At 26.0% G+C, this 13,506-nt stretch overlaps 1 protein-coding gene across 6 annotated transcripts in view; it reads left to right on the top strand.

Moving 5' to 3' along the window:
- The window catches only part of LOC145252499 (rap1 GTPase-GDP dissociation stimulator 1-like), a 261,423-nt gene that overhangs the window by 247,467 nt on the left and 450 nt on the right, over positions 1–13,506 (top strand). For 4 of the 6 annotated variants that reach the window (XM_080111991.1, XM_080111990.1, XM_080111989.1 and 1 more), the window contains 2 exons: positions 3,366–3,437; positions 13,408–13,506. The exon at positions 13,408–13,506 is cut by the window's right edge. In XM_080111991.1, coding sequence (XP_079968117.1) covers positions 3,366–3,437; positions 13,408–13,506 — 171 coding nt within the window. The remainder of the gene's footprint in view (positions 1–3,365; positions 3,438–13,407) is intronic. The other 2 variants (XM_080111994.1, XM_080111992.1) reach the window with 1 other exon arrangement.

The following is a 13,506-nucleotide window of genomic DNA, read 5'->3' as shown; positions in this document are numbered from 1 at the left end:
GGCTGCATGTTCGATAAGTTGGATGGTTGGAGGTTGTCATTGCTAGGGCAGCGTAATAAAAACAATCAATGAAAAGTATATTTTATACGTACATTTAAGACGTTAAAAGAATAACGTTAAGAAGGATAACGTAAGAGTCGAGTTACATATATACATACAAGATGTTTTATTTAACTAGAGAAGATGAGAATATTAAGAGAGCATTTTGTGGGCGCGTGTATGTGAATGTATATATCACGCATGAAGTTAACTCTCGTCGTAAATATGAGCTCACGACACGCACATGTATGAAGTCGGAATGTTCGTTGGAGTGCGTGCGTGTATAGATACGAGAGTTCGTAGTATACGTTGAAAGTTCCTTGTGTGCGTAAGAATTGTTTTTACCTTAAGAAGGTAACACCCTGTCGAGGCGTGGACGTGATTCGTGTGCCACTCACATTGGAGGTTTGAATCAAAGGAAAACGTGTGTCGTTAATTTGATGTCTCGAGTGGGAAGCGGAAGAAGGGAGAAAATAACGAAAGAGGAAATGGAGAGCGCTACCTGTTGGGCAAAGCGATGGTTACTGCAAGGGCGCCGACCGATACATTATTTAAAGGTGTATGTATGGATGTGTGTGCAGTTTGTTTAAATGCATTTTAGATGAAAAAGGTATGTTCCTATAGTTAGTACAGTAAGGGAAGCAAGCAAGGAAGAGAATTCCATAGTCTCATAGTTTCAGGGAAGAAACTATGAGAGTAAGAGGCTTTCTGGCATCTGCATTGAAAGGGTGGGATTTTGCTGTTTGTCATATTAGTTGGAGCTATTTACACAAGAAGACATCAGTGTTATGAGTTCGTTGGAGCACGCCTCATTAAGGTACTTGTAGAACAAGCGCAGGAATGCTACATTGTGACAATGAGGCAGAGGTTGAATGTTGAACACATAAGGTTAAGTATGTAAGGGAGATAAACGCTATATAAATTTAAATGTAAGAATGAGTTATCTTCCTTAGATTGAGTTGTTTTTTTTCATTGCTTTGTAATTTGCATATTAAAAAAAAAAAATTGTGTTCACTTCTGTGAATGAAGGAGAATACATTCACATGGAACACAAATGGCCATCTGCTTTATAAAATCATTTTATCACATTTTTGATGTTAGACCTAAATAACAATATATTTGATAAACAAATATTTCAAAAAATAATTATTCAAGCGAGGAAATTAATTTCAATGGTGACAATTTTAAGTAACGACCTAAAAAGCTTTATATGCAAGAGATATTTTTTATTTAAATTTGAAGTTAAGAATATGAACTATTTTCCTTACATTGTGAGTTTTTTTTAGCTTTTTTTTTTTTTTTTTTCATCTCTTAATGATTTATATATTTGGGAAAAAAAGATGTAAATTTAAACTAGAATGACGTTAGTAAATTTTAGTCTACACTGGTTAGGTACAGCTAATTGTTGATATGTTTGTAAGAATGATATTCGATTAAAAGTTAAGATTTCTTCATAAATTAAAATGTAGAAACGAAAATTGATATGAAAACTAATGTATGCTTCTCGGGGATATGAGTTCAATAATTTGCAGAAAATGGATTTTTTTTTTTTTTTTTTTTTTAAAAACAGGGAAAAGAAATTTTCTGTCTCTCGCCTTCTCTCTCTCCTGGTGCTATCAGTCAGGCTGACTCAAGATACTAAAAATGCACCAAATATTTGTGCTATTGTTTTTGTTTTTTCTTTTCTTTCAGTCATGTTTTACAAAGTCAAAAACAAAAACAATTTTCTTCGACAACCAAACCAAAACTCTACAAATAAATATTTGAAGACATAAAGAACGTGAAGCATAAAAATTTTTCTCAAATTACTTGATTTGGCATTAAATAACCTGAAAATGGTTGATATGTCATAAAACAAAACAACCAAACCAAACATCATGAATAAATATTTGATAATATAAAGTTGTAATGTCATAAAACAAATGGCTTTGGATTTTTCAAGATTTCAGGGTACTTCTACTAAAATAGTCAGATTTTAAAAACCAAAACACTATAAGTCCTCAAAATACCACCATTTTGTTTGGAAATGAATATCCTTTCACATATTTAAAAAAAAAATAATTTGCACAATATATTTAAAGAGCTTTTAGGAAAATAAAATGATAATGTTATGAAATGATTATGTTACATAAGATTTTTTTTTTTCTAAATATTTTTACTATCCCAACTAATAAGTAAAATGTTTTTTTGTTTATGTATTAAAAGTTAAAATGATAATTCTATGTTGATTTCTCTTTAGGTACCGGCAGTTTTTAATGATGCTCCCCATAAATGATTAACCCATTTTCAACGACAGTAAACAATGTAACTAGTAGCGTTAATACTCAACAAGTCAAAGCAGCAGCGGCAGCCATTTAGTTTAAAGCAACGAGTTTTGTGAATTACGTTATTTTAAAAAACAAAATATTTTGTTTAAAATTAATGTGGTTTGTGATTCTTTTCAAGAAATATTGGTTTTCAAATACACTTTGCACTTTAAATATAGTAATAAATGACTTTATAGCTGCCAATTAAAAAAAAATAAGAAATAAAATTCTACTCTTTTAGGTGATTACGTGGGAATATCCTAAAAGCTTAGTGGGGGGGGGGGGACAAAAAAGCAAGAAAAATAATTTAGGATTTTGAACAAAAGCATAGGAAGTAAGATTAGTAGAAATACAATGGGGGAGAAAGTAGTTCATTTAGAACGCAAAGGTTGTCCAAAATAGGATTGTTAAACAGGGTGTGGTTGTGACTGGGGGAAAAAAAAAAAAAAAAAAAAAGCAGACATGGAGATCAATATATTTAGAGTTAGTTTACAATTGGGAATGACGATTGGCGTCTCACACATCCCCTGAGAGAGCTGAGAGCAATTGGAGTCAAAACCAGACAAGAATAGATTAGGCTGAGAAAAAATTTCTGGGGACTGGCGAAACCAGAGAGGTATCTACTGACAACATTTAGGGTTCCTTTTCTATTATCAGTATTAGACACATAATTACAACCGAGTTATATCAAGAACTTGTGTTTTATCATAGCGCAACCACGAAGATGGTCATTGGATCACAAGTATACTTTACTAACCAAGTTTTCATTTTGGCATTTCATATGTAGGATGGATCTTATGATTTAGTGCTTTCAATTTTTTTTTTTTTTTTTTTTTAAACTAAAACATGTTTTAAGTAAAATAAAACTAACTTATTAAAAGTTGTGTGCAAATGCATTTCACTCCAAACAATTGAAATAGAATTTAACTGAAGAGGACAACAGTCCAAAATATGTAAATAATTAAAATAGCCTTATCTCGAAAAATCTTGTGAAAAAGAAATTCTGTTTGTCTCTTCCAGTATCGCATCGGCCCCCTCAGCTGGCCCAGTGTACGCTCCTTGCCTGCACCGGTATGCTTTCAAATATGCAAAGTAAGTCACGTGACCACAATATTTGAAAAATACTCAAAAATCGTATAATTTTTGCTAAAAGTAAAGCATCAACAAAAAAACATTTTCACTTTTACTGACCATATAATTATCAGGGTTTTTTTAAATTTTATTTTATCTTTTAATTAAACAAAAAAACATTTTCACTCTTACTGACAATATAATTATCAGGGTTTTTTTTAAATTTTATTTTATCTTTTAATTAAACAAAAAAACATTTTCACTCTTACTGACCATATAATTATCAGGGTTTTTTAAAATTTTATTTTATCTTTTAATTAAACAAAAAAACATTTTCACTCTTACTGACAATATAATTATCAGGGTTTTTTTTAAATTTTATTTTATCTTTTAATTAAACAAAAAAACATTTTCACTCTTACTGACCATATAATTATCAGGGTTTTTTTAAATTTTATTTTATCTTTTAATTAAACAAAAAAACATTTTCACTCTTACTGACAATATAATTATCAGGGTTTTTTTAAAATTTTATTTTATCTTTTAATTAAACAAAAAAACATTTTCACTCTTACTGACCATATAATTATCAGGGTTTTTTTAAATTTTATTTTATCTTTTAATTAAACAAAAAAACATTTTCACTCTTACTGACCATATAATTATCAGGGTTTTTTTAAATTTTATTTTATCTTTTAATTAAACAAAAAAACATTTTCACTCTTACTGACAATATAATTATCAGGGTTTTTTTTAAATTTTATTTTATCTTTTAATTAAACAAAAAACATTTTCACTCTTACTGACAATATAATTATCAGGGTTTTTTTTAAATTTTATTTTATCTTTTAATTAAACAAAAAAAAACATTTTCACTCTTACTGACAATATAATTATCAGGGTTTTTTTTAAATTTTATTTTATCTTTTAATTAAACAAAAAAACATTTTCACTCTTACTGACAATATAATTATCAGGGTTTTTTTTAAATTTTATTTTATCTTTTAATTAAACAAAAAAACATTTTCACTCTTACTGACAATATAATTATCAGGGTTTTTTTTAAATTTTATTTTATCTTTTAATTAAACAAAAAAACATTTTCACTCTTACTGACCATATAATTATCAGGGTTTTTTTTAAATTTTATTTTATCTTTTAATTAAACAAAAAAACATTTTCACTCTTACTGACCATATAATTATCAGGGTTTTTTTTTATTTTATTTTATCTTTTAATTAAACAAAAAAACATTTTCACTCTTACTGACCATATAATTATCAGGGTTTTTTTTTATTTTTATTTTATTCTTTTAATTAAACTAAAAACATTTTCACTCTTACTGACCATATAATTATCAGGGTTTTTTGTTATTTTATTTTATCTTTTAATTAAACAAAAAAACATTTTCACTCTTACTGACCATATAATTATCAGGGTTTTTTTTTTATTTTATTTTATCTTTTAATTAAACAAAAAAACATTTTCACTCTTACTGACCATATAATTATCAGGGTTTTTTTTTTATTTTATTTTATCTTTTAATTAAAAAAAAAACATTTTCACTCTTACTGACCATATAATTATCAGGGTTTTTTTAAATTTTATTTTATCTTTTAATTAAACAAAAAAACATTTTCACTCTTACTGACCATATAATTATCAGGGTTTTTTGTTATTTTATTTTATCTTTTAATTAAACAAAAAAACATTTTCACTCTTACTGACCATATAATTATCAGGGTTTTTTTAAATTTTATTTTATCTTTTAATTAAACAAAAAAACATTTTCACTCTTACTGACCATATAATTATCAGGGTTTTTTTTAATTTTATTTTATCTTTTAATTAAACAAAAAAACATTTTCACTCTTACTGACCATATAATTATCAGGGTTTTTTTTAATTTTATTTTATCTTTTAATTAAACAAAAAAACATTTTCACTCTTACTGACCATATAATTATCAGGGTTTTTTGTTTTTTAAATTTTATCTTTTAATTAAACAAAAAAATTTTTAACTCTTACTGACTATATAATTATCAGGGTTTTTTGTTTTTTAAATTTTATCTTTTAATTAAACAAAAAAACATTTTCACTCTTACTGACCATATAATTATCAGGGTTTTTTGTTTTTTAAATTTTATCTTTTAATTAAACAAAAAAACATTTTCACTCTTACTGACCATATAATTATCAGGGTTTTTTGTTTTTTAAATTTTATCTTTTAATTAAACAAAAAAACATTTTCACTCTTACTGACCATATAATTATCAGGGTTTTTTGTTTTTTAAATTTTATCTTTTAATTAAACAAAAAAACATTTTCACTCTTACTGACCATATAATTATCAGGGTTTTTTGTTTTTTAAATTTTATCTTTTAATTAAACAAAAAAACATTTTCACTCTTACTGACTATATAATTATCAGGGTTTTTTGTTTTTTAAATTTTATCTTTTAACTAGACCACCCGTGACCCGTTGGGTCAGTACGTTATATTAGCTATAGAATTCATGTATGAGCGTGACACTTGTGGCATAAAGAAAATAGTTTTTTTTTTACATAACAGAAGCATTTCTATGAAAGTATATTAAAATGAAAAAAGAATATAGATAGATTTCTATGAGTCGTTCTGTTTATTATAATTGTTATTTTTTTTTAAATTACAGTTACTGAATTATAAGTGGTTGGTCATACTTATGCACTGAACAGGTATCATAATCCTTATTATAGTTAAATTCAAATTTTGATATATCATCTTTTAAATGAAATTGTTAGTTGAAAGTACAGAATAATAAAAAAAACACTCTCCACATGTTAATAATGGCTTTTTAAATAGAAAATGAAAATAAAATGTAACTTTTTTCATTTAATTTAAGCAAACATTCAGTACCCATTGTGTAAAGGAAAACACTAATGTAATAGAAATGTGTGCATTTACCGATTCAGCTTTCCGTTTGGAAATGTAAGCAGACGACTTTAAAAAACATGGGAAGAAGAAAAAGAAATTTTTTTGTAATAACGCCCTCTAGTAAAAAGGTCTGCATTAGTTAAGGGGGATAACTCTATCCAGTTTTACATCGGTTACCTTTTTCTCTCTCTCACACATACACGTAACTATTTCTCGCGTACGTAACGAAAACAGAGGGAGTAGGAGTGTTGAAATCTATTAGAGGGAAAGTGAGAGGTGTTTTCTTTCCATAAATTGTATAGGGTAATATTTCATATTATTAATAGATTCATAGATAAATAGATTTTATAATATATATTATAATTATCTATGAATCTATGTATTATTTGTATATATAAATAACTATTTGATCAAATTAAATGAAATTGTTTGTATTAAAAGCGATATAAAAATTCCGGAATTGGAATAACGGATTGAAGACGTTGCTATTTACGCATGCGCAACCGGATGTTGAAAACCGGAAATCTGATTGCAAACATACAAGATCCATAGACTTTTAGTATTATATAGATTAAACAAAAAAACATTTTCACTCTTACTGACGATATAATTATCAGGGTTTTTTTTTGTTTTTTAAATTGTATCTTTTAATTAAACTAAAAACATTTTCACTCTTACTGACGATATAATTATCAGGGTTTTTTTTTGTTTTTTAAATTGTATCTTTTAATTAAACTAAAAACATTTTCACTCTTACTGACGATATAATTATCAGGGTTTTTTTATTATTTTATTTTATCTTTTAATTAAACAAAAAACATTTTCACTCTTACTGACGATATAATTATCAGGGTTTTTTTTTGTTTTTTAAATTGTATCTTTTAATTAAACTAAAAACATTTTCACTCTTACTGACGATATAATTATCAGGGTTTTTTTTTTGTTTTTTAAATTGTATCTTTTAATTAAACTAAAAACATTTTAACTCTTACTGACCATATAATTATCAGGGTTTTTTTTATTATTTTATTTTATCTTTTAATTAAACAAAAAACATTTTCACTTTTACTGATCATATAATTATCAGGGTTTTTTTTTTTTTTTTTAAATTGTATCTTTTAATTAAACAAAAAAACATTTTCACTCTTACTGACCATATAATTATCAGGGTTTTTTTTATTTTATTTTATCTTTTAATTAAACAAAAAACATTTTCACTCTTACTGACCATATAATTATCAGGGTTTTTTTTTATTATTTTATTTTATCTTTTAATTTAACTAAAAACATTTTCACTCTTACTGACCATATAATTATCAGAGTTTTTTTTTAATATTTTATTTTATCTTTTAATTTAACTAAAAACATTTTCACTCTTTCTGACCATATAATTATAAGGTTTTTTTATTATTTTATTTTATCTTTTAATTAAACAAAAAAAACATTTTCACTCTTACTGACCATATAATTATGAGGGTTTGTTTTTGTTTTTTAAATTGTATCTTTTTATTAAACTAAAAACATTTTCACTCTTACTGACAATATAATTATCAGGGTTTTTTTAAATTTTATTTTATCTTTTAATTAAACAAAAAAACATTTTCACTCTTACTAACGATATAATTATCAGGGTTTTTTGTATTATTTTATTTTATCTTTTAATTAAACAAAAAAACATTTTCACTCTTACTGACTATATAATTATCAGGGTTTTTTTGTTTTTTAAATTTTATCTTTTAATTAAACTAAAAACATTTTCACTCTTACTGACTATATAATTATCAGGGTTTTTTTGTTTTTTAAATTTTATCTTTTAATTAAACTAAAAACATTTTCACTCTTACTGACGATATAATTATCAGGGTTTTGTTTATTATTTTATCTTTCAATAAAACAAAAAAACATTTTCACTCTTACTGACTATATAATTATCAGGGTTTTTTTGTTTTTTAAATTTTATCTTTTAATTAAACTGAAAAAATTTTCACTCTTACTGACGATATAATTATCAAGTTTTTTTTATTTTATTTTATCTTTTAATTAAACTAAAAACATTTTCACTCTTACTAACGATATAATTATCAGGGTTTTTTTATTATTTTATTTTATCTTTTAATTAAACTAAAAAAACATTTTCACTCTTACTAACCATATAATTATCAGGGTTTTTTTTGTTTTTTAAATTGTATATTTTTATTAAACTAAAAACATTTTCACTCTTACTGACCATATAATTATCAGGGTTTTTTTTGTTTTTTATATTATATCTTTTAATTAAACAAAAAACATTTTCACTCTTACTGACTATATAATTATCAGGGTTTTTTGTTTTTTAAATTTTATCTTTTAATTAAACAAAAAACATTTTCACTCTTACTGACTATATAATTATAAGGGTTTTTTTGTTTTTTAAATTTTATCTTTTAATTAAACAAAAAACATTTTCACTTTTACTGACCATATAATCATCAGGGTTTTTTTTATTATTTTATTTTATCTTTTAATTAAACTAAAAACATTTTCACTCTTACTGACGATATAATTATCAGGTTTTTTTTAATATTTTATTTTATCTTTTAATTAAACAAAAACACATTTTCACTCTTTCTGACCATATAATTATCAGGGTTTTATTTTATTTTATTTTATCTTATCTTTTAATTAAACAAAAAACATTTTTACTCTTACTGACTATATAATTATCAGGTTTTTTTTGTTTTTTAAATTTTATCTTTTAATTAAACTAAAAACATTTTCACTCTTACTGACAATATAATTATCAGGGTTTTTTTTGTTTTTTAAATTTTATCTTTTAATTAAACTAAAAACATTTTCACTCTTACTGACAATATAATTATCAGGGTTTTTTTTGTTTTTTAAATTTTATCTTTTAATTAAACTAAAAACATTTTCACTCTTACTGACAATATAATTATCAGGGTTTTTATTTTATTTTATCTTTTAATTAAACAAAAAACCATTTTCACTCTTACTGACCATATAATTATCAGAGTTTTTTTAATTTCATCTTTTAATTAAACTAAAAACATTGTTTGAAATCAGTGTAAAAGGTTCCTTATGTTGTATTTCGAATTTTATAAAAAAAAAAAACATAAATCAGATATAGATTTTAGTTCTTGTCCAGAATTCAACTTAGTTAATGAAAAAAAAAAAAAAAAAAAAACTACAGAAAAATCTTTGACGTACATACCCATTACGGAACGAAAATGTTATATTCCAAAAATCACATAAATTGATCTAGTTTTTTATATATAGAAAATCATTTTTTGGTCCTCCCTACACCGACAAAATGAGTGCATTTGTAAATTCACCCTTGTCCGTTCGTCTGTCTGCACCTTTCTCAATAACTACATCTTGGAATTTTTTGAAATTTTGCTCAAACATTAAACATGATATGAGTAAAAAAGTAACAGAACAGATTTTTCAGGAAAACTCTGGTTGTTCTTTTACAGGTGCCTTTCATATTAAAATGGCTAAAATTTACACTTTTGTGTTTATTAAAAGAAATTGATGCCTTGGATTTTTATAAAACTTTCTGAAAAGTTGTAACTTACTGATTTCTATATGATTTTGTGGATCAAGTAAAGATTAGATACCCCGTAGCAGAAGACAAAGATTGTCAAACATTTCAAGTGGCACGGGTTGTTTGACCTTGACATTGCCGTTGGTTGTTTGCAAACATGTCAAATAGCAAACATGTTCGAATGTTCGTGAGCAAGATTTTTTAAAAAAATATATTTACAAAACTTTTTGAGATTTAAAAGAAAAAATATATATTTAGAAAAGATTTTTTTAATATGAAATATTTACAAAACTTTTAAGGATTAGAAAAACATTTTTTTTATCTATTTACGCAAAACTTTTTAATGTAAGTAACAAAAGGAACGTATTTAAAAAAAATATATTAAAATAAACGAGTGTCTTTCTGAGTGCGTTTTTTTTTTTTATATATTTACAGAACTTTTGAATAAAACTAATAATAATAAATAAATAAATGGTAAATTTTTACGACGTGACCCATCATATTATAAACACTCAAACCTCCCTGTGTTAAGAACAGCTTTCAGAATAAACACCCACAATATGAAAGCCATTCTTAACATGGGGTGGTTGGTGGGGGTGTTTATACTACACTGGGGCAGGTCGTAAAATAATACCAAATAAATAAATAAACTGACGTTATAACTGAGAATTTCGGATGATGTCAATTAAAAAAGTACATAATATAAAAAAAAATTAAATAAAATTATTATAACCAAACTTTTTAATGGCAGAAACAAATATAAAATAACTGACTTGTTCGGATTTCTGCGACCAAGATTAATTTTTATGTACAATGTTTTTTTTTTGTTTTTTTTTTTAAATCTTTTTTTGTGCATGTTTAATACAATTCAATATTTATTTAAAGTGCGATGTATGTAGGTGGTTAGTGAAGGAGAAATCCTTCTAGACCGAGGCAATTTTTATGCATAATAAAATCGCAAGTATAAACAATCGAGATTTAAAAAAATATATTTTATTCACATATCTTTTATAACTTTTATTTTTATAAAGATGAAGTGTAATATCACAAGATACAAATCTTTTTTATAATTTTTATTTTTATTTAAAAAAAAAAACGCAAAAAACTTGCTACTTACTTACTTCTCCACCAAGACAAATTAAGTATAAGTAAGTTTAATGTCCGAAATTTTCAGTTTCTAATGTTTTGTAATTAATATAGTTCATTCTTTTTATTTTTTCATTTTTATTATAATAATTATTATTATTAGTTTTATTAAAGTTCTGTAAATATATTTAAAAAATGCACTCAGAAAGACACCCATTTATTTTATTAAATTTATGTTCGTTTTGTTACTTACACAAAAAGTTTTGTGTAAATAGAAAAAAGTTTTTTTTATCTGCTATTTGAGGTGTTTACAAACAACCAACCGCAATGTCAAGGTCGAAAAACCGGTGTCACTTGAAATGTTCGACAATCTTTGTCTTCTGCGACGGGGTATCTAATCTTTACTTGATCCAATTTTGTTTATCTATACTTCGCGATAACTCTTGGGTGTGCCCAGAGGCTCTTTTAGGGTTAATAAAAACACTCCATTTTTGGGACTATTTTACCATATTTGTCCAAAATTTTCTGTGTATGTCTTTTTAGCAGTTTTGCATGGTGCTGAACTCAAATTGTAATATGTTAAGGCCTTGGGGACTTTTTGGGACTAAATGGAGGGAGGGGGTGAGCAAATGATGGACTTGGTCATTTCTTTTTTTTTTTGCAGAGTGCAGAACTCAAATTTACATATGTTAAGGCCTAAAATTGCACCATTTGTTCATTTTCACCAGGATTTGACGTTCGCTAGGTACTTTTAGGGCTAAATGGGGTGGGGTTGGGGGCAAATGCGGAACTTTGTCATTTTTTTCATGCCACGTTCACTGTGCACTCACGGAAGACCATGCATGCTTCATTTGTTTGTTTTTTTTGTTTTGTTTAAAAACACTACTTTTAGCGATTTTAATAAATTGTATCCATTACAATGGTTGATTTTGATCTGGGTAGTTCGAATTGAGTTGCCTCTCTTTATTTAAAACAATCTAGCAGATCAAACCACAAACTTTTGCTTATAAAATTTGATTTTTTTAGTTAAAAAAAAATTTACATCATTTTTAGAATATGACATTTTTCTTCGGTGACGGACATGTAGTCATAAAGATTTGTCTGTAGTTTTGTTTTTATAATTAGGTTGAATTCTGAATAAGCAGCATTTTTTCTTTTTCTTTACTAAGTGTTATTGAAGATGCTTTTTTTAACACTCATCGGTTCTAGTACAGTTTAATCAAGACATTCAAAAATGAAAGTATTGAAAAAAAATGTTATATTGTACATATCCGTTTTGGAGTGAAGATTTACGGAAAAAAAATTTCATTTAATTTGATCGAGTAGTTTTTATTTTACATCAGAAAAAACACGTTTTATGGGAGCGAGTTGAAGTCAGCCATTATTAAATTTGTTAAACACGCCACGAGGAGATAACTCCAGTTCAAGCGCCGACACTCCCTCCCCATCTTTATTACTAGCTTTTCTTCCTAAAAATCGAACCGTTTGCTCGGTATCATAACAAATTGTTTGTTTTTTTTTCACTGTAAAATAAAAACTACTTGATGAAATAGAGTGAAATTTTCTTTCAGAGAACTTTGTTTCATAATGAATACATACAATATAACCTTTTTTTTTTTTTTTTCGATATTTTCATTTTTTAATGTCTTGATTAAACTCTGCTAGTACCCACTCATCAAATGATCATGTTTTGTTTTTTAAGCTGTGTTCAGTGCCAATGTTGCCTCCAGAATCTATTTCTCCACGAGGAAACTCCATTTTTTTTTTTTTTTTTTTTTTTAATTATCAAAAAATATTAATACTTTCCCAGAATTTATTGGGAAATTGATTGAAAAAAAAAAATCTATCACCCAATTATAGCAATACTTTTTAATCCTTAATAAAAGCCAAAGGGGTCTTTTCTTCTGCACCAAACTCAATAACGTCTACACCATTTCTAAAATGACCTTTTCCGTGTTTACTGTGGTATGATGCCGGTCATACACAATTTAGTAGATCTACCTTCTCGGGCTTTGCCTTCTTTCTTTGAGAAGAGGGTAGTTTTCTTTTTCTTCCTTTGTAATTTTATATTTTAACTAGCATTTCATATATAATTTTTATATTTATAACTAGCATTTAAGTTGACCCCTATTATCACCCCTTAACATTTATTGTTTGGGGCTCAAATCAAGTTATTAAATTAAATCCATGTCCAAGGAACCTATATCTGAAATTTCAAGTGTTTAGACCCAAAATTGGCGGAGGAGTTTGGTATAGTTCTCAAAGGTCAAATCGTTGAACTTTGACCCCTTAACAGCCAAATTTCGAGTCTGTAGACTTAAAATTGACAGTTATTGCATAGGGAAATGTACTCAGACACACACACACACACACACACACATTCACTTTTCTATATATACATTTATTTTAGCAATTTATTTATTTATTTTTTTTTTTTGTTACTTTGTAGGTAATGTGCGCGAAGAATTGATGTGTGCTGGCATCCCTGATTTAGCTAAGCAACTGAGCACACATGAAAATGAAGATGTTCGAAATGCGGCCGAGATGC

Source organism: Euprymna scolopes, chromosome 29, assembly GCF_053919585.1.
Source record: "Euprymna scolopes isolate OS-2025 chromosome 29, ASM5391958v1, whole genome shotgun sequence".
NCBI classification, from domain to species: domain Eukaryota; kingdom Metazoa; phylum Mollusca; class Cephalopoda; order Sepiida; family Sepiolidae; genus Euprymna; species Euprymna scolopes.
The sequence above is the reverse complement of the archived record's forward strand: the minus strand, read 5'-3'. Positions and strand labels throughout refer to the sequence as shown.